The sequence below is a fragment of the Paramisgurnus dabryanus genome, chromosome 20 (genome assembly GCF_030506205.2).
Source record: "Paramisgurnus dabryanus chromosome 20, PD_genome_1.1, whole genome shotgun sequence".
In the NCBI taxonomy this organism is placed as follows: domain Eukaryota; kingdom Metazoa; phylum Chordata; class Actinopteri; order Cypriniformes; family Cobitidae; genus Paramisgurnus; species Paramisgurnus dabryanus.
The window spans coordinates 24,397,295-24,420,605 of NC_133356.1; the positions used below are offsets into that span (position 1 = coordinate 24,397,295).

The 23,311-nt window shown below is 42.3% G+C and overlaps 1 protein-coding gene across 21 annotated transcripts in view; it reads right to left on the minus strand.

Moving 5' to 3' along the window:
* Positions 1-23,311, minus strand: part of kcnma1a (potassium large conductance calcium-activated channel, subfamily M, alpha member 1a) — a 279,908-nt gene that overhangs the window by 213,554 nt on the left and 43,043 nt on the right. For all 21 annotated transcript variants that reach the window (XM_073812910.1, XM_065297219.2, XM_065297218.2 and 18 more), the window contains exon 2: positions 999-1,163. In XM_073812910.1, coding sequence (XP_073669011.1) covers positions 999-1,163 — 165 coding nt within the window. The remainder of the gene's footprint in view (positions 1-998; positions 1,164-23,311) is intronic.

The window sequence follows — 23,311 nt, forward strand, 5'->3', positions numbered from 1 at the left end:
CAGACTGCTTAAACTTCGGCAGCAAATAAGGTCACTATAAATTGCAATTGACATTGTTACCAGAGCTGGATATGATTTTCATAATTTCATTAACTGTGACCCTGTCACAGACCCCCCCTCACCCCTCATTTTCAAAAACTCATCGGATCTTAACGAATTACAAGAATTAACTATTTTGTATCAAAAACGGCGAACTTCGCAGAAAGGTGAAACGTTTGCACCCCTGCAGAACGCGCAGAGCATCATGGGGCTAAGAAATAGTGTGGATAGACAGTGTAGTTTTTGATACGCTTTAGCTATGATTTGAACTAAGGTAACCTACTTGTTGTTTATTTTGCTTGTTATGAGAAATAAACTTCACTAAAAGGACTCTGTTGTTATTCATTCTTTGAGCAAGTTTACACGCAGTTACGTTTGTTCCACAAAAGCCGTTTTTATGTTATTACTGCTGAAACCGTCTATAGCACTTTTGGTGTGCCCCAGGTCCATTTCATGTCAGAGTTCGGTCCGTTTGGCTGATATGAACAATGTTTTCTGAACCGCACCCAAGTCTGCCTAAAAAGGATGGTCTGGGGTACGGTTTGTGTGGACTGCGGTACAGTTCGCTGCTGATATGAACACAATCAAACTAAAATCACGGAAATAAACGCTATGATGCGTTTGTTCTTATTAACATTGATGATAAGCACTTGCGAACATTTGCAGTGGGTTTCTGTATTTATTCTTACAAAATAACAAACAAAACCAAAGGTTCAAAAAAAGAACAATGAGGATATGAACAACTCTGCCCAACTCTGTTGGCGCTGCCGAGTAACATCATTAAACGGCTGCACCTTAATGACGCAAGTGTACCACGGTTCAAAACAAAATAATATAATGTAAACAGAGACCAGCGGGGGAAACAATCGAACTTTGGTTTGGACCAGGCAATCCAACCTAATATGAAACCACCCTTAGTGTGCAGCTGGTGAAGTTTGCAGTATGTGTGGTAGTCTTACCAGAACTCGGCCGGTAAGGGTCTGTGCTGAGATCATGACCCCTGCCCAGTCTTTCACTGAGGTCATCCAGCCCACCTCACTGACTGGGACTTCATCTTTCTCATTCAATCTCTTCGGTGGTCCGTCAGCCTGGCTGTTTATCGGGTTATTCACCTTCTGTGCCTCCTGTAAAAAACACATAAAATGCAAAGTAAGTATAGGGAACAGAAAATGTGGTAAGTAATGAAAAAAGTACATATATACATTTTATTCTATATTCATTATGGTTTGGCAACGTCACTTACAATAAATGTGTTATTTTTATGACTGTAAATTTACTTCAGGCAAAATCTGCATCAGTAGCTGCCAGTGACTTCTCTTCTGAGGGGCGCAAATTCAAAATATGTGTTGGGAATGTCGTGTGTTGCACGTTATTTCAAAATATGTGTTTGTTGCTTCATGTGAACCATGTGCATAATCCCTCTTGTCGAAATACGAGCCTGCTGGACACATGTGAAAAGGATTTATTATAAAGGAGATGCTCACATTCACAAAATACTCGCAAGACACTAACTTAACACTAAACTTTGATTATACATGAGATTAAGCGAGTATCTGGCAACCGCTAGCATCTCATTTATCATAATAAATGTGTCTGCAACAGGCTCGTATTTTGACATCACACGTGATGCACATAAGTTTACATGACATGCTAAACACATATTTTGAAATGACCACACACATGACGAGGTACAGGTACACAGGTCACATTGTGCGCCCTCGAAAAAGAGTCACCAGCCGCCACTGATCTGCACACTATTTTACATTTTAAACACAGACAGAAAATCTAGATAGATTTAGATATGTGACCCAGTCTCTAAAAACACAGCTGAATTATTTCATTTGTGAATCACCCAACAATGAAAATATAATCTTGATATCTTTCATACTGACAAAAGCCATGTTAAAGATTAAAATCAATAAAATCAACTTCTTACTTTGCTCCATGAGATTATGATACTTTTGCCTGAATTTCACAAACAGGGTTGCAAATTGTCAAATGTGTTCACCAAAGCATTAAACACTAGACATTTATTGTCTACTAAACGTACAAATTAGCCAAAAGATTTAAACCACAGAAATATTTTGTGGGCATAGATTCATTGTGGAGTAAGGTTTTGGTAAATGTACACCTTAGAAAAGGTAAACCAGAAATGAATCCTCTGTGAATTCAAGAGCTTCAGACTCAAGTCAGAGTCTGCATCATAACATGTTGTGTTTGCCTGTATCTCTGACAATAATTTGACAGTCTAAAGCTGCATCACGTTATGCATCAAACACGCTGTCATAATCCTGACATCTGTTAGAGACCCACAAGGAAGCATCGAATCGAGCAGCTTTTTGAGTCTCGGTAAAAAGAGCATCTCCCAGACTGCCTGATGAACACAGCGTGGCTGGCGGCGTGTAGGCCGAGGCAGGGACAGCTATGATTCACAAACTCAAGGGAGTCGCTGTGGGATTCTGGGGTTACATCCGCAGGTCTAGGCAGCACTTCACACTCCGGTGGGTGTATGAAAATACAGCCATTATGCGCTCAGCAATTCAGCCTGATTCTTCAGAAACAACACTGGAGGATCGTTCCCATTCAATCGTGGGACTGGCAGGGAACTAATGCACTTGTGCGACGATGCATAACTAACAGCAGGTAATCTTCTAATTTTTGCAAGAGCACAACAATCTTTGTACATCTCTCTGCTTGTGAAACCTGTCACAAATGATTTGAAGCACAATTTTTGGGCAGCGATCTGCTATAACTTTTTGTATGGAAAAACACACCCAAAAAACAAAATACATACCACAGAAACAGGGTGACCAAATTGTGACAATTTGGGTGTGAACTACCTATTTAAAGGAATAGTTTAAGCGAAACGTCTCGGTTACGTATGTAACCCTCGTTCCCTGAAGGAAGGGAACGGAGACGTCACGTCGTGACCGACGAATTGGGAACCGCTCCGCGGGTGACCTATCTACTTCGAGAAACTATAAAAACGCCAATGAACTTGGCATGCAGGTATTTGCATAATGCCGGCGCCGCCCCGCCAGGTGCGTATATAAGCCGCAGGTGCACAATACCAAATTAGCTATATTATTGCTGAGAAGCCGAGCAACAGTGCCCGGCCTGAAAACAGCAATGGAACAGCAAACTGTGGCGACGGGACGTGACGTCTCCGTTCCCTTCCTTCAGGGAACGAGGGTTACATACGTAACCGAGACGTTCCCTTTCAGTCGGTCACTACGACGTCACGTCGTGACCGACGAATTGGGAATCCCTACCAAAACGCCACTGCAGCTGAACCCTTCCAGTGTCTGTAAAAGCCCTCCGCCCTCCACATAGGGGGCGGAACCTAAGGCGAAATGCAGAAGGCCGGTCACTACCTGTTCCTTAACCCACGATAGTGAAGCAGCGAACTGGGGAAGCGTCTAAACTGAGCGGAGCTAGAACACTGCGGAAGCCATCCCCTAAGAAGGTTGAATGGATGACATAAAAATATGAAACAACCGATAGGTTGCTCATAAAAAGTCTCTGAACAAAACATAGTATGCAGAGAGATGCAGAGCAGGCTCTGCTAAGGAAAACGTGGAGGATTAGTACCCCACGGAGTATACACACAAATGAACCCCACGTAGGGGACAAATGTGGACGCCTAGCCTACACAGGTTTACAGAGAATACATCAGTGATAGGTTGACAGCGGATGCTCCGCAACACCAGCTATCAGGGCGGTGGAGGAGAGGCAAAAACAGTTTTTTAGACGTTTTTGCCCCGATGGCCTTCCATATTGGTGCAGATGTGCAGCACCAAAATAGAGGCTCCAAGCCGACACACGAGCCGACCCTCGGCATTCTTAACTAGTTAGTAGAAAGAACCCGAGTGGAAACCGGTTCGACACGAACACTATAGAATCTTGTGAACGTATTAGGTGTCGCCCAGCCTGCAGCTCTACAAATATCTGTTAGCGAGGAACCGCGAGCCAGTGCCCAAGATGATGCCACACTGCGTGTAGAGTGAGCACGTAAATTAAATGGACAAGGCACATTCTGCTTTTGATATGCAAGGGCTATAGTATCCACAATCCAATGGGACATCCTCTGCTTGGTGACAGCTTTTCCTTTCTGCTGACCACCGTAACAAACAAAGAGCTGATCTGAGGTCCTAAAGCTTTGCGTCCTGTCTATATACACACGTAGTGCACGAACAGGGCATAACAAAGCCGTGGCTGGGTCTGCCTCCTCCAAAGGCAGCGCTTGGAGGTTCACCACTTGATCTCTGAAAGGAGTGGTGGGAACTTTGGGCACAAAGCCGGGCCGGGGTCTCAGTGTTACGCTGGATGCAGCCGGCCCGAACTGAAGGCACGATTCGTCGACCGAAAATGCATGAATATCCCCTATCCTCTTAACAGAAGCCAAAGCAAGGAGAGTTAATGTATTCATAGTAAGAAATTTAACACTCACACTATGCAGAGGCTCAAATGGGGCTTCCTGGAGTGATTTCAGCACCAAGGACAGGTCCCAAGGAGGAATAGAGGGAGGACGCGAAGGATTCAGTCTTCGAGCGCCTCTGAGAAATCTAATGACCAGGTCGTGCTGACCCACTGTTCTACCGTTTACGGGTGAATGGTGAGCTGATATCGCAGCGATATCGACTTTAATAGTGGATGGTGACAGCCTATTCTCCAAACGGCGCTGGAGATATAAAAGCACAATACTAATCGGGCATTCTCGGGGGTTTTCACTTTGGGAAGAACACCAGTCGACAAACAGGTTCCATTTAAGCGCGTAAGCCTGTCTCGTAGACGGCGCTCGCGCTGCAGCAATAGTGTACGATACCTCTTGCGGTAAATCAATCAAATCCTCCGTGCCCCGTCCAGAGACCACACATGGAGGTTCCACAGGTCGGGGCGCGGGTGCCATAATGTGCCCTCTTGTTGAGAAAGAAGGTCCTTCCTCAGGGGAATCTTCCAAGGAGGGGCTGTCGCGAGGAGAGAGAGTTCTGGAAACCAACTCCTGGTTGTCCAATACGGTGCCACCAACAGCACGCTCTCCTCGTCCTCCCGGATTTTGCATAGGGTTTGCGCAATGAGGCTCACCGGAGGGAACGCGTATTTGCGCATGTTTCGCGGCCAGCTGTGTGCCAATGCATCCACGCCGAGCGAGTCGTCGGCTAGTGAATAGAACAGGCGACAATGGGTCGTCTCTGGGGAAGCAAACAGATCTATCTGCGCTTTGCCGAAACGTCTCCAAATCTGCTGAACCGCAATGGGGTGGAGTCGCCATTCGCCGGGACGCGCAGCCCGAGAGAGCGCATCCGCCTCTACATTGAGCGTGCCCGGGATGTAAATGGCACGAAGAGACCTCAAATTCTTCTGACTCCAAGTGAGGAGATGACGGGCGAGATGCGACAGGTGACGCGAGCGTAAACCGCCTTGACGATTGATGTACGCCACGGTCGCAGTGTTGTCTGTGCGAACTAATACATCTTTGCCCTGTAACTCGTTGCTGAAACGGACGAGCGCAAGATATACAGCCCACATTTCTCGGCAATTTATGTGCCAATGCAGCTGGGGTGCCGTCCAGACCCCCGAAGCCGCAAGCCCATCGTACGTGGCCCCCCACCCCGTGTCCGAAGCATCTGTGCATACTATTGCATGCCTGGAGACCTGTCTCAGAGGCACACCGGCTCGGAGAAACGCACGGTCTGACCACGGAGTGAAAGTGCGACGACACGCAGGTGTAATGATAACACGGTGAATGCCGCGCAGCCACGCTCTCCTCGGGACTCGATCGTGCAGCCAATGCTGAAGCGGTCGCATATGGAGCAGTCCGAGCGGAGTTACAGCTGCGGCTGCTGCCATATGCCCCAAAAGCTTCTGAAATTGTTTCAGCGGGACCGCGCTCTTGCTCTTGAATGAATTCAGGCAAGTCAGAATCGACTGTACACGCGCTTCTGTTAGACGAGCTGTCAAATCGATCGAGTCCAGTTCCATACCGAGAAAAGAGATTCTCTGCACGGGGCAAAGCTTGCTCTTTTCCCAGTTGACCCGAAGACCCAAACGAGCGAGGTGTTTTAAAGTTAAATCTCTGTGATCGCACAGCGTCTGACGTGTTTGAGCTATTATTAGCCAATCGTCCAGATACGCGAGAATGCGCACACCTCTCTCTCTCAGGGGTTTTAAAGCCCCCTCCACTACTTTGGTGAATACACGGGGAGACAGAGAGAGCCCGAATGGGAGGACTTTGTACTGGTATGCTCGCCCCTCGAACGCAAAGCAGAGAAACGGCCTGTGCCGGGGGAGAATTGATACGTGGAAGTACGCGTCCTTCAGGTCGATGGATGCGAACCAATCGTTTGGACGAATGCATGGAAATATGCGCTTGGGCGTCAGCATCTTGAACGGCATTCTGTGAAGTGCACAGTTCAGCGAACGCAGGTCCAGGATCGGTCGCAAGCCGCCGCTTTTCTTGGGTACAATAAAGTAAGGGCTGTAAAACCCTGACCTCATCTCGGCTGGAGGGACCGGCTCGATCGCGTCCTTCGCCAGTAGGACAGCGATCTCCGCACGGAGGACGTGCGCATCGGCAGCTCTCACCGCAGTGAAACGAACGCCGGAGAATTTGGGGGGACGCCGGGCAAATTGGATCGCGTAGCCGAGACGAATCGTGCGTAAAAGCCAACGCGACGGGCTGGGAAGCTGTTCCCACGCCCCCAGACACCGTGCGAGAGGGACTAAAGGCACGATCGGTGTACCCGCGGCGGGCGCAACGGAGGTGATCGCCGGTGTGTGCGTATTGGCCGCACCGACAGCAGTGTTGTGCATGATAACACTCACCTGAGTCCGCTGCTGGGTGGGTGAGTAAGGGAGGCTCTGCTGAAGACACCTCACGCCACTCGATGCACCCTCTGGCGAAGGGGGAGGAAGACGATGGGTTATGAGCCCGTGAATGTCTTCTCTCCCCTGAGAAGTCAGAAAGCGCGATGGGGTTATGAGCCCGTGCGTTGCTCTCGTACTCCTCTGATGAGTCGGAGAACGAGGGGGGGTTATGAGCCCGCTCGTGTCTCCGGCGCTCATCTGAAGACCTAGAGATGGAAGTGGAATTCGCTCTTTTTGTGGAATTGTGGGTGCCGACTGAAAAGTCGGCGGAACAGAAAATTGAAACAAAGGATTCCCCAACCGGCCCTCCTCCGGTGGGGGGAGTGGTGCTTTCACCATCTCCCGAAGAGCGATCCCCTCCATCTCTAGGTCGCCCGTCTCAGGGCCGCTTCGATTTTCTTTTTCCACCCTTTGAAGCGGGCTGAGCGGGCGGGGCGGGCTGCTGACGACCGGTTCCTCGCTTCTTAGAAGAGCCCCGGGGAGGAACGGAGGCGGCCGCCGCAGGACGCCCTCGGCGAGGAGCAGGCTGAGGTGCCGACGTGGACGGGGCAGGCGTGCAGACCTCCCGCGTGCAGGTCCCTCAGAGCCTTAGCCTGGTGGACCTGCAGCAATGCCATGGCATGCAGGGCAGAGGCTGCCTCCCCACAAGCCTTGTAAGCAGCACCGGACAGCGCCGAAGACTGCTTACAGGCCCGTGAGGGGAGAGTAGGCTGGTCCCGCCAGGAGGAAGCGACACCGGCCGGACACAACTGCATCGCGACCGGCCGCTCCACTGACGGGATACCAGTGTACCCCTTGGCATCTCCACCCTCGAGAGAGGTGAGGGGTGAAGGCTGAAACGGTCGGTTCCGGGCGGAAAACGGGGTTTTCCACGACCGCGTCAGCTCTTCATGCACCTCGGGGAAGAAAGGCACCGGGGGCGAGGACTGAGAAGCCCTGGCACCCCCGAAGAACCAATCATCGAGGCGGGACGGTTCAGGTGGGGGAGGTTTAGTCCACTCCAAGCCGACCGCCTCCGCCGCCCGAGCGAGCATGGCTGCCATCTCGGGGTCGAACACAGAAGCCGCAACCTGGCCCGAAGGCGGGAGCGGATCCGGATCGACGTCCGAGGCTGACAACCCCCCTTCCGATGTTACGGTGGACATCACGTCGGGTGGAGGCTCGACAGAGCGCGAGGACACCGTAGAACACGGGCCGCTCGTCTCCATCGGGACCTCCGCTGGCAACGGATCAGGGCGCTGGGAGCTGCTGGACGAACCAGCAGACCGACCCAGCACCGTTATACGGAGATCATCCTTCGCAAGCCTAGTAACTGCGCTCTTAGCAGTACCAGGCTTGGAAGGCGGGGGCCGTTCCCGGAGAAACGACACCCGTCTCCGCAAATCCGCCATAGTCATGCCCTCACAGATGGAGCATGAACTATCACGCAACGCTGCCTCTGCGTGCTGGAGCCCCAGACACGAAAGACAACGCTGGTGGCCATCCCGGGGGGCGATGAACACACCGCATCCAGAAACCGAACACGGACGGAAATCCATCTTTAAAAAGACGACCCCGACCGTGACACGAATGAGTGGCTGTCTTTAAAAAGACACAAAGCTCAAACGTGCTGCTCTTTTAGGGAAATCACTCTTTTGTGCGAGCTGGTGAAACACACAGGGAGAGGCAACGCACTCACTCGAACTCAAGTCCTAAATTAAAGAGACAGAGAGAGAGAGAGAAAGGGTGGAAAAAAACACTGCGAGCCTCCGCTGAGGTGTCTTTGCCCAACCAACTTCAGCAAGCTGAGCTCTTATTTTCTTCCCTTCCAGAACAGGATCTACGAAGATCAGATAGAAAGCTTCTCGAGAGCAGATGTCTGCCGGCTTCGAAGCAATAAAAGCTAATTTGGTATTGTGCACCTGCGGCTTATATACGCACCTGGCGGGGCGGCGCCGGCATTATGCAAATACCTGCATGCCAAGTTCATTGGCGTTTTTATAGTTTCTCGAAGTAGATAGGTCACCCGCGGAGCGGTTCCCAATTCGTCGGTCACGACGTGACGTCGTAGTGACCGACTGAAAGGGAACTGAAAAGTATTTCATTTAAGGTTTCATTTTTCAAGCAAGCTGTTGATGTCTTAGTAGAGAGATAATACTCGCACATCAATTATATTTGCTTTAAGTCAGCACTAATGGACTCAAATCATCAGCTCAATATTTCAGTCTGGGTCTGGACAAGTTTGCAACAATCAATTTGCAAAGGCCGGGTCTGGGGCGTTACTGTAGGTCAAAGATGTAAGACAAAGATGCGAGCACCTCTCTAGAGGACCTGCAGTACCCTAGCAGTGCCACAGACGCTGCTGGGTTGTGATGGAAAGATGCATACTTCAGGAGAACAAAAGTAATATGGGTCTCAAGAGGAGCCTCTTCTGTCAACAAGAGGGAACAGGAAAGCACATAATGCATCAGTGAGTGCATTTACATACACAAAATTAGTAGATATTCATCAAAAATCTGATTGTTATAGAAACCTGTTCTTGTTTGTTTACGTGCAAATCAATAAACCTGCTGTGCAGAAAACTGTAATTACAAGAGATTTTGACATGTTAGGTTTCTCGCAGGCAGTGAAATTACCACCTAGTAATTTAAAACACTAGGAAAATCTCTCAAAAGATTTAGGGGCAGTTTTTCAGACAAGGTTCATATTGTGGTTGGTATATTGTTTACAATAAAAAGCAGACTTGTATGCATTAATTTACTTTAACTTAAAGGAATATTCAATTTTCTTAAAAGAAAAATCCAGATAATTTACTCACCACCATGTCATCCAAAATGTTGATGTCTTTCTTTGATCAGTCGAGAAGAAATTATGTTTTTTGAGGAAAACATTGCAGGATTTTTCTCATTTTAATGGACTTTAATGGACACCACCACTTAACACTTAACTCAACACTTAACAGTTTTTTCAACGGAGTTTCAAAGGACTCTAAACGATCCCAAACGAGGCATAAGGGTCTTATCTAGCAAAACGATTGTCATTTTTGACTATAAAAATAACAAATAATCACTTTTAAAGCACAACTTCTCGTTTAGATCCGGTCGTCATGCGCTAGCGTGACCCGACGCAATACGTCATCACGTCAAGAGGTCACAGAGGACGAACGCGAAACTCCGCCCCAGTGTTTACAAATGTGGTGAAAGAGGACCATTCCTACGTTGTTGTATGTCAACTGATACTAATTAATGTCTTTGTGTCAGTTTATTGTTTAAAATGGTCCGCAAATGTGCGTTTTATATATGTAACACGTAACCTCCCTACGTCACTACGCATTTACGTTAAGTCGCGCTGGACCGGACCTAAACGAAAAGTTGTACTTTAAAAGTGTATATTTGTTATTTTTATTGTCAAAAATGACAATCGTTTTGCTAGATAAGACCCTTATGCCTCGTTTGGGATTGTTTATAGTCCTTTGAAACTCCGTTGAAAAAAACTGTTAAGTGTTGAATTAAGTATTAATTGTTGGTGTCTATTAAAGTCCATTAAAATGAGAAAAATCCTGCAATGTTTTCCTCAAAAAACATAATTTCATCTCGACTGAACAAAGAAAGACATCAACATTTTGGATGACATTGTGGTGAGTAAATTATCTGGATTTTTCTTTTAAGAAAATGGAATATTCCTTTAAGAAATCTACCTGTGCCAATCAGATTTTGCTTAAGCCATTTATAACATTTTCCTAATTGAAGAAAACTGTTTTAGATGTTTATATGACCTTACACATTATCAGCTTATTAAGCATAATCAGAGTAAAACTTTGAATGTAAACACACTCACTTTGATATAAAATCAAACTCCAAGACAGATGAAAATCTACCTGCTCACTTTAGTCCTTGTTAGCATGTGTCACAGGTGCTGTTAGCTGATTATCACAGCATTTAGCTGATGGATTAAAACCAAAAGCAGAAAAACTACCCAATAAAACATACAAATATGAGCATTAACCAAGAGAATTTTAAGGTGTGTACTCTGTACACTTTTAGAATGAAACATTAATCGATGCAGTGAAGACCATATATCAGAGAGGTATGCACTGTGGGTTTTTAAAGAGGCTAGCACCACAGGAGATCCAGACACCACCATCTGGCTTCAGGCAGCTTTAGAAAATGACCACCGGCCCGGGCATACTAAGCAAAGGTTACTCATCAAAGAGAAAACTGACAGTGTAGTAACAAGATATGACATTACGTGACTCAGAATATTTTTGTGACTACTGTTTTCTACATAAAATACACTTGTGTGAAAAAATAGGGAGGGAAATTCTTGGCCGAAGTGGAAACTGCATTAAGTATAATGAAACACTCAGCCGAATGCTGTTTTCCCCCCATTTTTTGCCAATTTTATTACCATAGCATAGGTACAATTTTTAGAAAGTGCTTTTTACTATATTTATTAGTTCATTTTTTTTACCAATGAACTTTGATTATAGGTCCTTTTTGCATTTGGTCACTTCATGTCATGTATACATTCAGCTACATAACGTACCTTGGATAAACACATTTAAATCCAATCTTTAGTCCTGGACCTGGCCTGTAGACCCGTTCGCAATTTGGTGTTGGGGGAATTTCTCACTTGAACTGAGCTAGTGGGTCCCTAGACATGAAAAATCACTGAGGTGCTCATCCGCCATAGTGCCACGAATTACATAATAGTCAAGTCAAATATGTCCGCCATCGGATGATGATGAAAATCTAACTTCTTTGTTTCTGATTGTTAATACACATGTAATACCACTAATTTGACTAATTATGGTATGTAGAATTCATTTCAGCCAATGATATGATCATATTGGGTGATTCTGACCTTGAAAGGGCATGGTCAAGGTCGTTTTCCTATTCTGAAGAATCTCAAAAGACATGTACATGTGAACTACAACCCCAAATCAGAAAAAGTTGGGACACTGTAGAAATTGTGAGTAAAAAATGAATGGAATAATTTACAAATCTCATAAACTTATATTTTATTCACAGTAGAATATAAATAACATATCAAATGTTGAAAGTAAGATATTTTGAAATTTTTGGATTTCATGAGAGCTACACATTCCAAAAAAAGTTGGGACAGGTAGCAATAAGAGGCCGGAAAAGTTAAATGTACATATTAGGAACAGTTGAAGGACCAATTTGCAACTTATTAGGTCAATTGGCAACATGATTGGGTATAAAAAAGCCTGTCAGAGTGTCTGTGTCTGTCAGAAGTCAAGATGGGCAGAGAATCACCAATTCTCCCAATGCTGCGGCGAAAAATAGTTTTCTGAGTTTCTCAGAGAAAAATTGCAAAGAGTTTAAAGTTATCATCATCTACAGTGCAAAATATCATCCAAAGATTCAGAGAATCTGGAACAATCTCTGTGCGTAAGGGTCAAGGCCGGAAAACCATACTTGATGCCCGTGATCTTCGGGCCCTTAGACTGCACTGCATCACATACAGGAATGCTACTGTAATGGAAATCATAACATGGGCTCAGGAATACTTCCAGAAAACATTGTGGGTGAACACAAACCACCTTGCCATACACAGTTGCCAGCTAAAACTCTATAGGTCAAACAAGAAGCCATATCTAAACATGACCCAGAAGCGCAGGCGTTTTCTCTGGGCCAAGGCTCATTTAAAATGGACTTTGGCAAAGTGGAAAACTGTTCTGTGGTCAGACGAATCAAAATTTGAAGATCTTTTTGGAAAACTGGGACACCATTTCACCGGACTAAAGAGGACAAGGATCATATGCTCCCATTCAGACATCGTCTCTTTCAGGGAAGACCTTGCATATTCCAGCATGACAATGCCAGAACACATACTTCATCAATTACAACATCATGGCTGCATAGAAGAAGGATCTGGGTACTGAAATGGCCAGCCTGCAGTCCAGATCTGTCACCCACAGAAAACATTTGGTGCATCATAAAGAGGAAGATGCGACAAAGAAGACCTAAGACCGTTGAGCAACTAGAAGCCTGTTTTAGACAAGAATGGGACAACATTCCTATTCCTAAACATTGGTCCTTCTCCAGCTGTTCCTTATATGTACATTTAACTTTTCCGGCCTCTTATTGCTACCTGTCCCAACTTTTTTTGGAATGTGTAGCTCTCATAAAATCCAAAGTGAGCCAATATTTGGCATGACATTTCAAAATGTATCACTTTCAACATTTGATATGTTATCTATATTCTATTGTGAATAAAAAAATAAGTTTATGAGATTTGTAAATTATTCCATTACTTTTTTACTCACAATTTCTACTGTGTCCCAACTTTTTCTGATTTGGGGTTGTACATGTCTGCCCTTACTGTGTATTTGTACAACACAGAGTTCACAGAAAATAAGAAGACATGGTATCTTGAAAAAAGCAATGTGCTAAAGTTCAGACATCCTGAGCTGTACCGGCGCTTCTCTATAGGCCATTGGGTTGTGCAGGATTGCCCTGGCTGGTTCTGTGTTGTGAGAGGGACATGTCATGAAGGTCAAGAAGACCATTCAGCGAGTGTCAAAGGGTCCTGTACGTCACTATATAGTAGGAGCCACACACAATACAAATGCTGTAGCAGAGTTTTAGGTCTTGTTCCATGAGATTGGGATGATCACTGATATCCTCAACTATATCACCAACAACCAAACTTTGAAACAGACAAAATGCCACTGGTGAGAGGCGCCATCAAGCAGTCTCGTGTCTTGGAGCGTCACTGTCAAAGACAGTGATTAAACCAGATAACCTGACTGAAGATGACTGTATGCGCAAGGTGGGGACTAAACATGCTGCTATGATATCTGACCCAGTCCAATACTTAGCCAACATTAGAGAGGCAGACACCTTAACAGAGCAAGATGCAGCGTTGGCTGAGAAGTACTTTGTGTGTGTCTGGGCCGGGGCCATGTCAACAACAACAGCTAAAAGATTTGATGACTTCAGAGTAGAAATCTGCACCAGTGGAAGTACTGGAATTGATGCTCTCCCTCCCACAAGTAGTGTGATCAGATGCCACATCCGAATGGCTTTTCTGGTTCATACAAAATGCCACTTCCTTGCAACAGCCAAGGAACCCAAAGCAAGACTAGAGCCAACGGAACATGGATGGAAGGAGCACTTTGGCAAACTCCTGCCATCAAAATGTCTGAAGCCCTTATCATGAATTCTGCTCACAGTATGTAAGTCTGCAGGCAAGTGTGACTATCACCGATGTGGCTTTCATGCTGCTGGAGATTCATGCACTGTATCCTGCCATGGAAAGTCATCCTGTAAAAACCCATCCCACTAACATGCATGCACACACACAGTACACTTTGAGAGAAATCAGATTATATGTGCAATTTTAGTTAATTTGGTATCATGTAATTTGTATCATTTTTATAGCTACATGATTTTATTTGCACCCAATTATTTTATTTTATATCAGGGATGTTATCACGTCAATTAAGAGAAAAAGCTTCCCTGCCAAATGACAAGTTTTTCCGGCTTTCCGCAATACAGCTATTATCCACAACTTATAAAACCCGGAAGTATCGCCCTAGGCCTAGCAGCTGCATGTCCGTATATGTTTTAAGGATTGCTCTGAATCTGATCTCTATCAAAAGTCGTTCACACAAATTATCTCAGCTTTTTGCTCAAAATTTTGTGTTTTTGAAGAAACCTACCCATGTTTGAGAGGTGATAAAAAGAGAACAAAAGAAGGTAGGATGGAACAGTTTCAGGAAGGCATTCAATTTTTGTAAAAATCATGAAAAATGCTGGCGCTGGCTGGCAACTTTTAAAAAAAATGTTGGCGGCGAGAGAGTTAATGTTAAAAACAGTATTAGCAATGATAGTTAAATGTCAGATTAAGTAGAATTAGACTTATTGCATCTGGTTTTTATTCCTAATAATGGCCAAGTTATGGTCAAGGTCTTCAGAATAAAAAAATGACCTTGACCATGACCTTTTAAGGTCAAAAATCACCCAATATATGGCCACAACAATATCAGAAATGTATTCCAGATACCATAATAAGTCTAAATGGAGATATTATATGTGTATATACATTTAGAAACAAAGAAGTTGGATTTTCATCACCATTCATCGGCAGCCATATTTGACTTGACTATTACGCAATTCGTGGCACTATGGCGGATGAGCACCTTGATGATTTTTCATGTCTAGGGACCCACCAACTCAGTTTAATTGAGACATTCCCCCAACACCAAATTGCGAACGGGTCTACAGGCCAGGTACTGGATTATCTTCTATTCCTGCACCAAATGCAGACACACTATTCATTACTATGCCTTAAGAAACTTGCAACAACGCTTATTAGGGATGCTCAGATCAGGATTTTTGCAGCAGATACCAAGTACTGATTTCTTGTTGTCATGATCGGCCAAAACCAATGCCTGATACTGATTCTTCAAGCTAATATGTAAGCTCTTTGATGACTGTGTAACTGGTATTATATTATTGCTTTTAAGAGAATCAAATAATTGTGCCTCTTAAAAGTAATGAAATTAAAACACTGTACAGTCTTCAGTGTATGAATTAAATAAATATGTATTCTTATAAAGTAAAACATTTCTTCACAGAATGATTTTCTCTTTAAAGGAAAACACCACCATTTTTCAATATTTTACTATGTTCTTACTTTAATCTAGATGAATAAATACATACCTATCTTTTTTCAATGCATGCCCTTTAAATCTTTGTACAGTGCTTCTTGAATGTGTTAGCATTAAGCCTAGCCCCATTCATTCCTATGGCTCCAAACAAAAGTTTTATTTTGTGCCACCATACTTACTGATGCAACTACTCATGTAACAGTCTTTAGGGAAAACATGGAAGTGTTTGGTGGCTTTTAAATTCATCCCTGTTTGGAGCCATAGGAATGAATGGGGCTAGGTAAATGCTTGAGGTGCAGTACAAAGTTTAAAAGTGCACGCATTGAAAAAAATAGGTAGGTAGTTAGGTAGTTGAGGTAAGAAAACAGTAAAATATTGAAAAACTGTGTTTTTTTCCTTTAATATTATTGACAAATGAATTAGGTTACTGTAACTTTAAGATGTAAGAGCGTGTCTGTGTGTGTTCGCATCAGGTGTGCACGCCACGGACAAGTGCAGTTGCAAGGTAAAATTGAAGTTTCTGAAAGACTGTCAAAACTTTAAAACGCATGCAAATAATAAACTTTCGGTAGCAATACATGTATGTTGTATACGCTGTTTGATGGGGATGTGAAGACTGCATGTTGAATACACATAAGGCAGAGAGAGAAATCCAAATTTGCAGGTCGCACACAAGCAACTGGTTGTTAAAATGCTTGCACAAATTGCACCCGCATTCAGGAGCCCTATGATGAAAAAAGTAAATAGAAGGATCGGTTCATGAGATCGGAAAATTTTGCGAGTACCATTCGAGTCATTTAATGCGATGATGATCGATCGCAGCTTCCCTAACCCTTATGCAACAAAAGACAGCAGTCAAGATTGGTTATTGTTGCTCTGCATTAACACTAATGATTTTTACAATTTCAATTTCTTGCAAAAACTGATCGGCTTGCTTCACAAGATGTCAATATGTCACCAATATGTCCCTAGTGTGTCAGCTGGAGTTGTGGGGATTACTTTTGTATTGGATACATCTGCTTTATAAACTGTCAAATTGGAAAAAACGTAGACATAGCATTATATGAATCACAGAGCACTGGGGTTTCTGCAAAATATCTTCTTTATTGTTCTACTAAAGTAAAGGTCACCAACATATATCGGATGGCCTTAAGATGAGTAAATATACAGCAAATTTGTAGTTTGTGGTGAACTATGACTTTAAACACACAAAACATATCAGTTCCTTCCAGCATTGCTAACTTGACACAGCAGCCTGTACGAAATAAAAATAAAATACAGTCAAACAAACATCAACAAACACCAACTTTATGTCATTTTGGGAAAGCGACTGAAGTAAAAAAGCCTATAATTTACATAATAAAAAAAGAGTTTAGCATTCAGAAACATCACAAGTATGGAAATATTATGGAATATTTGGATTTGTCCCGAATGAGAGAGAAAGAGAGTAAGGCTACGCAAACACAAAGCTCTATTAAAGTTGAGTAAATGAGCATTCAAAGTATACTTTGTCTTTAAAAGACGCGTTCAGAATCGGCACATGCTTACTATCTAGTGGACTTTATTTTCAAGTGCTTATATATCAAGGCTTTTGCTGATTTTCCTGTTTACTGTTTTCCTGGTGGTTATCATATTTATATATATATATATATATATATATATATATATATATATATATATATATATATATATATATATATATATATATATATATATATATATATATATATATATATATATATATATATAATATCCTTACTTATATATGCAAACATATTTAATATTATCCTTTATAGATTACATGGGGGGGGGTCATTGTATAATTTGAGATTAGTTTTATGGGAACCGCTTCATCCCTAATAAAAATGGCATACGTGGATTTGAACCCAAAGGATACACTGATAAAACATACCTTGTAATGCACTCGCAGAGTCGCTATGGATAAAAGCATCTGCCAAATGCATAAATATAAATGTGAATTTGATAAGGGTGCTACAATAATTAGATTTATCAAATAACAATAAGACCTAAACTTGTACTAAAACGTGAGCTACTCTTTTTGTAGATGAGACTATCCTGCCAAGCATTGTAACCCAACCCAACCCTTAATTCATAGTCATTGTGGGAAAAGGTCAACGAAGGTGTGCTCTTTGCCTGTCAAAAGCCAAAATATATCTCCATCTCCTCAAGCTTCTCACATTGCACAGATGTTTGGACCAGTCATATGATGTAAATACTGTAGTGTGTGTGCTGTGCCCACAGTGCGTACACTCTGATCGGGTTTCATTCTGATCAAATATCACCATGTGCTCATCCTGCTATGGAAAATAAATCGTAGAGCGTGTTGAACAGCAAAGCCACTCAAGATCTCAGTCTATCTTGGTAATGAGACCTATTTAGAGAAACAAAACAGAAATTATGATCCGATGACGGGCTGGTGTTGCTGTGTCAAACCAATGCTCAAACGAAAAACATTGAAACCATTCATCTCCTAGTGTAGCATCATACAAGAATAAAAAGGTACAAATTAAAAATGCACCATAAATACATTTAAAATACACTATACATTTACATAAACATGCAGCTTCCTAAAACAAATGTTGAAAATGAAAAATTCACAATTAATAAAATTATTTACTATTATAAAAAAATACATTATTAATTATTTTGTTCGCCAGCTTCTCTAGGGCACAGTCGACAAACAAATTATTACGAATCAATATTTAATTGCCAAGAATAAAGCGTATTTGTCATGTTTAAAGCTGATTACCAAAGTTTAGATGCAAAACCCTCTAAGTGAGTCTGACATGTTTTCTTGTACATTTTCATCAGGCTCTTATGTTTAGGTTCAATAATTTCACTTTAATGGCAATGAAACGGTTATTATGCTGCGTTTACACCAGCCGCAATAGAGGCGGCAAGCACGGTGATTTGCATGTTAATGGCGTGGAATGTGAGGAAGGCGTTAACCAATCAGGACCTTGCTGTAAGTGACGTGATTACAGGAAGCGAGCGGAGTGGCGGAGTCTCAGCAGAGTCGCAGAAGCCCCTCCCATGCTGCGACTTTCCGCGTTAATTTCTTGAATGACTAGAATTTTACGTGCGAATGAACTGGCTAGTTAGCCTCCAGACAGTGACGGACCACGTGTTTCTTTCATTTCGCCCATTTTTTTTGGATGACCTAGTTTAGGTGATAGGGTTTCCCGATCTGCAAAGGATTGTTTTAACAAATGTCACTTTAGTCATGTCATTGGTATTTAACATATTTGCAAACATTTGCATGCAAACATTTTGACAAAAAACTCCACTTTATTTCTTTGCATAATCACTAAAGATGCAACTAAAAACATTGCAATGATAAAAGTCAGAATGTAAAAAATGAAGAAAGTGAACCAAACATTAGGGGGCGCTATGATCCATGTGACTGCCACATTCGGATTACATTCATGTTCAAGTACTCGCAAGGGACAAACGTTTGAATGTAATCCATGCTCATTTCATATGCTGTTGTTCAACCAATTCATCTTTCATGCACTTAGAGGACTTTGCTAAAAATCGAAATGCTGTTTGGACAGGATTAAGCAGATTTGGAAAACGTGGCAAGAGAATTGGGTCAATATCATTATCTAAGTTTTTGACAGAGGTGGCGTTTAGCGGCTTTTGCATCTGAGCTCCTCATTTCTTAACCACACTATAGAGTCAATGCTGTAGCATGAGAGACCATGAACTGAGAGAGGTGTGTCAGCATGGGCAGACTTTTCATGTGGGTAAAATCATGTATTATTCATCAGGTCTAAAATTGATGGCTGGGCAGATCCGAGGTGACAACGTAAACAAGAAACAATTTCTACTTCATTTGAGTGTCTCGACATGAGAGGGCAAAAAAGGGCTATGGAATCGTGAGCCATACTCAGTCAGCTATTTTTTCACCTGTGATGTCAAAGCCTGGGCAGTAAAGGGCACATCCGGCTCTTTTTACAATGCAAACAGACAGAGGGCCTAAAGTGGACTATGTGCTAGCAGTCAACATACTGAATTAGCAGTGACCTTGTTTCCTCACTTCAACATTGTTTTTTCTAACTATCTCTATCTGATCCAGGTCAGATCCATGAAGAATGTAATAGTACATTCATAGTTCAATGACATCCCCCATCCATGTTTATATGTATGTAATCTATTAACTAATTATGAATATATATTAACCCTGAATGAAATAAGATTGTTGTGCATATGACGGTTAAAACAGGGTTTAGGTTATATGTCCATCATTTGGGAGCTCCAGTAATAATGAATGGCAGAAAGCAGGTCATGTGACTAAGGCTGATCTAACACGACTTGGCTTTAGCGCAGCTGTTCCTGAGACTTCCATTTGCATCACTGGGGAAAACTGTACTCCATAGTGAGCGCTATTTTTAGCTTCACCCAGAGAGCTGAAAAAACTGTGAATCTAAACACGCCGTTTCCCAATTGCTATTTTAATATCAGTACAGTTAACCAATATCACGGTGACCCTGTAACACTACAATACTTCAAAAAAAAAAAACATGCAAAATAAAAACAGCTGAAATAAAAATCAAAAGACTGCAGAGAAAGAAATATGGCAACATTAACAAAAAAAAACTATGAACATGCTTTCTCCTGACAAACCATATTTTTGTGTGGTGCATTGAAAATATATGCAGGAATTTTTAGGGATGACATAAAAAATGACAAACTACTTCTTTCTATCTAATTTTCACATTGATTCTTAAACCAATTCTAGGTTTTCGGATTTAACCCCCTAAATGAGCACTCAGCAGCAAATCAATACACCCAGGGGTCTTTAACATCAAAAAAGACCAAAGGTTCAGAGACCCCTTGGATCATTCAACAGTGAATAGCATAATTTAAGATGCAGGCAAGAACACTGACTGGCACCATTAAATATTTCAGGTCTTGGCTCTTGAAAGTTCAGGCTGAGACCCATGGATCTGTCAGATCCAAACTGTCAATCAAAATCACATACACAATAGTGAGGAAGAAATCTGTTTTTTACATAAGCCTAGGCAGAACATTTCTCCTTGCTGAATGTTTTAATATTTTTCTGCTTAAGTAGGTAAACAAGTGAAACCATGGTCCTGGATCAAAATCCTTCGTTGGTATGCTATCAAACAACCACAGACCTAATCCTACCCGAACCCCAACAATAACACTAGAATCAGAGAGAAATTGTTGACGCACCCTTAGGCCTGATGCTTACGCTATTGGTTTAGAGCACTTCTGTCCTGCAGACATTCGCTGCAATCTTAATCAAACACACTTGCCTGTCATCTTCAAGTTAGCAACCCTGAAAACATGGATTAGCTGCTTCAGGTGTGTTTAATTGGGGTTGCAGCTGATCCCCGCAGGATTCAGCGAATCCGAATAATATATTAGATCTGATTTAGAGGAATGCTGTTGTGGGACCAACAAATTTGTTGATTTAGGAATATGCCCTGCTGGGGTAAATCATGTTACATGTGGTACCTTAGGGGGTCTTTAAGAAAACAATTAAATAGCTACAATATAAATTGGTATTTTGTCTGTCAATACTCCATGAAGGCCTAGGGAACCTTCCGCTCCCTTCTGTCCGTTAAAGGTTTGGCGCTTAAAGGGGGATGCCATGGGCTTGATTTGAGGATTACACAGGTATGAGGGCAACATAACTTACTCCTCTGGTTGTACATGCCTCACTGTAATGCCAGACTATTTATGTTGTTATTATTCAGCAGTATCTTATCTCATTTCACACTCACACCATGAAAAATAACACATCTATTGTGGAAACATGAATCCCCAGCAGAGTACAAATCCTTCCTTAACCTTAAGATATTATTATGACTGACAAATGACAAGGGACTGTGTTCGTATTTGTCCTAGTGACATTCGGAGAAAAGGTTAAAACAATTGAACAGCTTAGATGCAAAACTCTCCAACTGTGTCGAACACGTCTTCTTGTAAATAAGCATTTATTTTATTTATTTTTTTTATTTTTATTTTATTTAGGTTATAAAAACATAACAAAATACACAAAAAACATAAAAAATAAACATTAATGGCATTAATCAAAACACTTACTTTGTCATATTAGGAACACTGTCATTGCTGCGGTTATACTTGACGTCGTCACTTAACATTTTTCCCAGCGATCAGCTGTGATTCTCGTTGACTTTGAGTAAAATTATGGAAAGTTTATCATAGATCCCCTGGGGTCAATGTGTTAGCACGGGAGAAGCTTGATGCTGTCGGGAGAACAAGCGATCGTCTCCCGAGTGCCTCTCGTGTAAATTATTAGATGTTGATGGTTTACGTTTCTTTCCCATCACAGAAAACCACCTAATGTTTATCAATGATATTAAAGTATTATTTCGTTTTTGTTTGTTTCTTGATCACGAAGTACAAAGTAGATGAGGAAAACTAAGATTCCGTGTACTCAACGCGCCAGCATTGTTTGTTTACATTGCGTGGAATGGTGCGCTGTAATTTGTGGAGCGGATTTATTGCATTCTGTAGAAAAGGAGGAGTGGTGTTTATTGCGTTTTGGGAAAAAAGGGAGAAAAGATGACAGAATAACACGGCGGATATTGGATTTTGCGTAAAATTACGAATTTTCTTTTAAATACTGACCTGATATAATACTGATTTCGGCAGTAACTAATTTTTTTCAAAAATGGCGTTTATTGCGTTTTGGAACCAAACTCATATCATTATCTTATTTTAAATGAAGGTGTCATTTAGTGGCTATGCTGCTGGTAGATTCATAGAAAATAATGTAATCTGTTTTTAGTTTCATGGCGTGGCGCTGCGCTTCTCATTCGGTGTGCGACCCGCTTAAGCTTTTGTCCTTAAATGGTATGTTTTTCCTTACATAACGTTTACTTTTATACTTTAAGTAAGTTTTGAATACCAGTACACTTTTACTAAAGCTTGAGCTGATACTTTAACTCCTACAGAAGTCTTTAAACCCTAGTATCTATACTTCTACCTGAGTAATGAGAATACTTTTGATACCAGTGAGTTTGTGTAACATACATTAATAACAGGTGGCTATGGATCCTTTGTCTTTCCTATTACATTACTGTGAGCTGGCATGCCCAATCACCCAAAGTCATTATTGATGTGTAAAAGTGAAGCTTAGTTTCATTAGATCAAATCTTTTTATGGGCCGGGATAAGTTAAATAGTATATCTAACAGAGAAGAAACTTTCCATCTTTAAAGATCACGTTAGATTTAAAAGTAAAGAGCACCTATCCAAAATTGCTGTTGCTGCAGAAGTAGACACAGAGGCAAACCAAAAGAGATAAAGGGATTTTTTTAAGTTTTGGAAACTCAAACACTTAAAGAAAAGGGGCAATCGATATCATATGCCTGCAAAAACATTAGCTTTTTACGCACTTAAATAAATAAGATTAGATAGACTGGGCACACTGAACAAACTAAGTGATATCCACAAAGTAGATTTTATGAGGCCTTGTAAAGAAGGGCAGTTTGTTTGTTTAAAAGATAGTCTGCAATGCTTTTAAAACAATTGCTTAGGAGCGCCTATCCGTTTTCATTACAGCTCGCAATCTCCGCCATGGACCAGGGAGTACCGGATGTAGCGGACGTCATCCTCCGTAAAACATGAGCCAATAACAAGGACATGATGCCTGTGCATACTGTAGTGCCGAAAGGCTGCATGTACTGCTCAACATGATTCATAACACCATCCCATTCATACATGATTATAAGCTCCGGTGCGCTTGGATAAAAGACACATCCTCAGA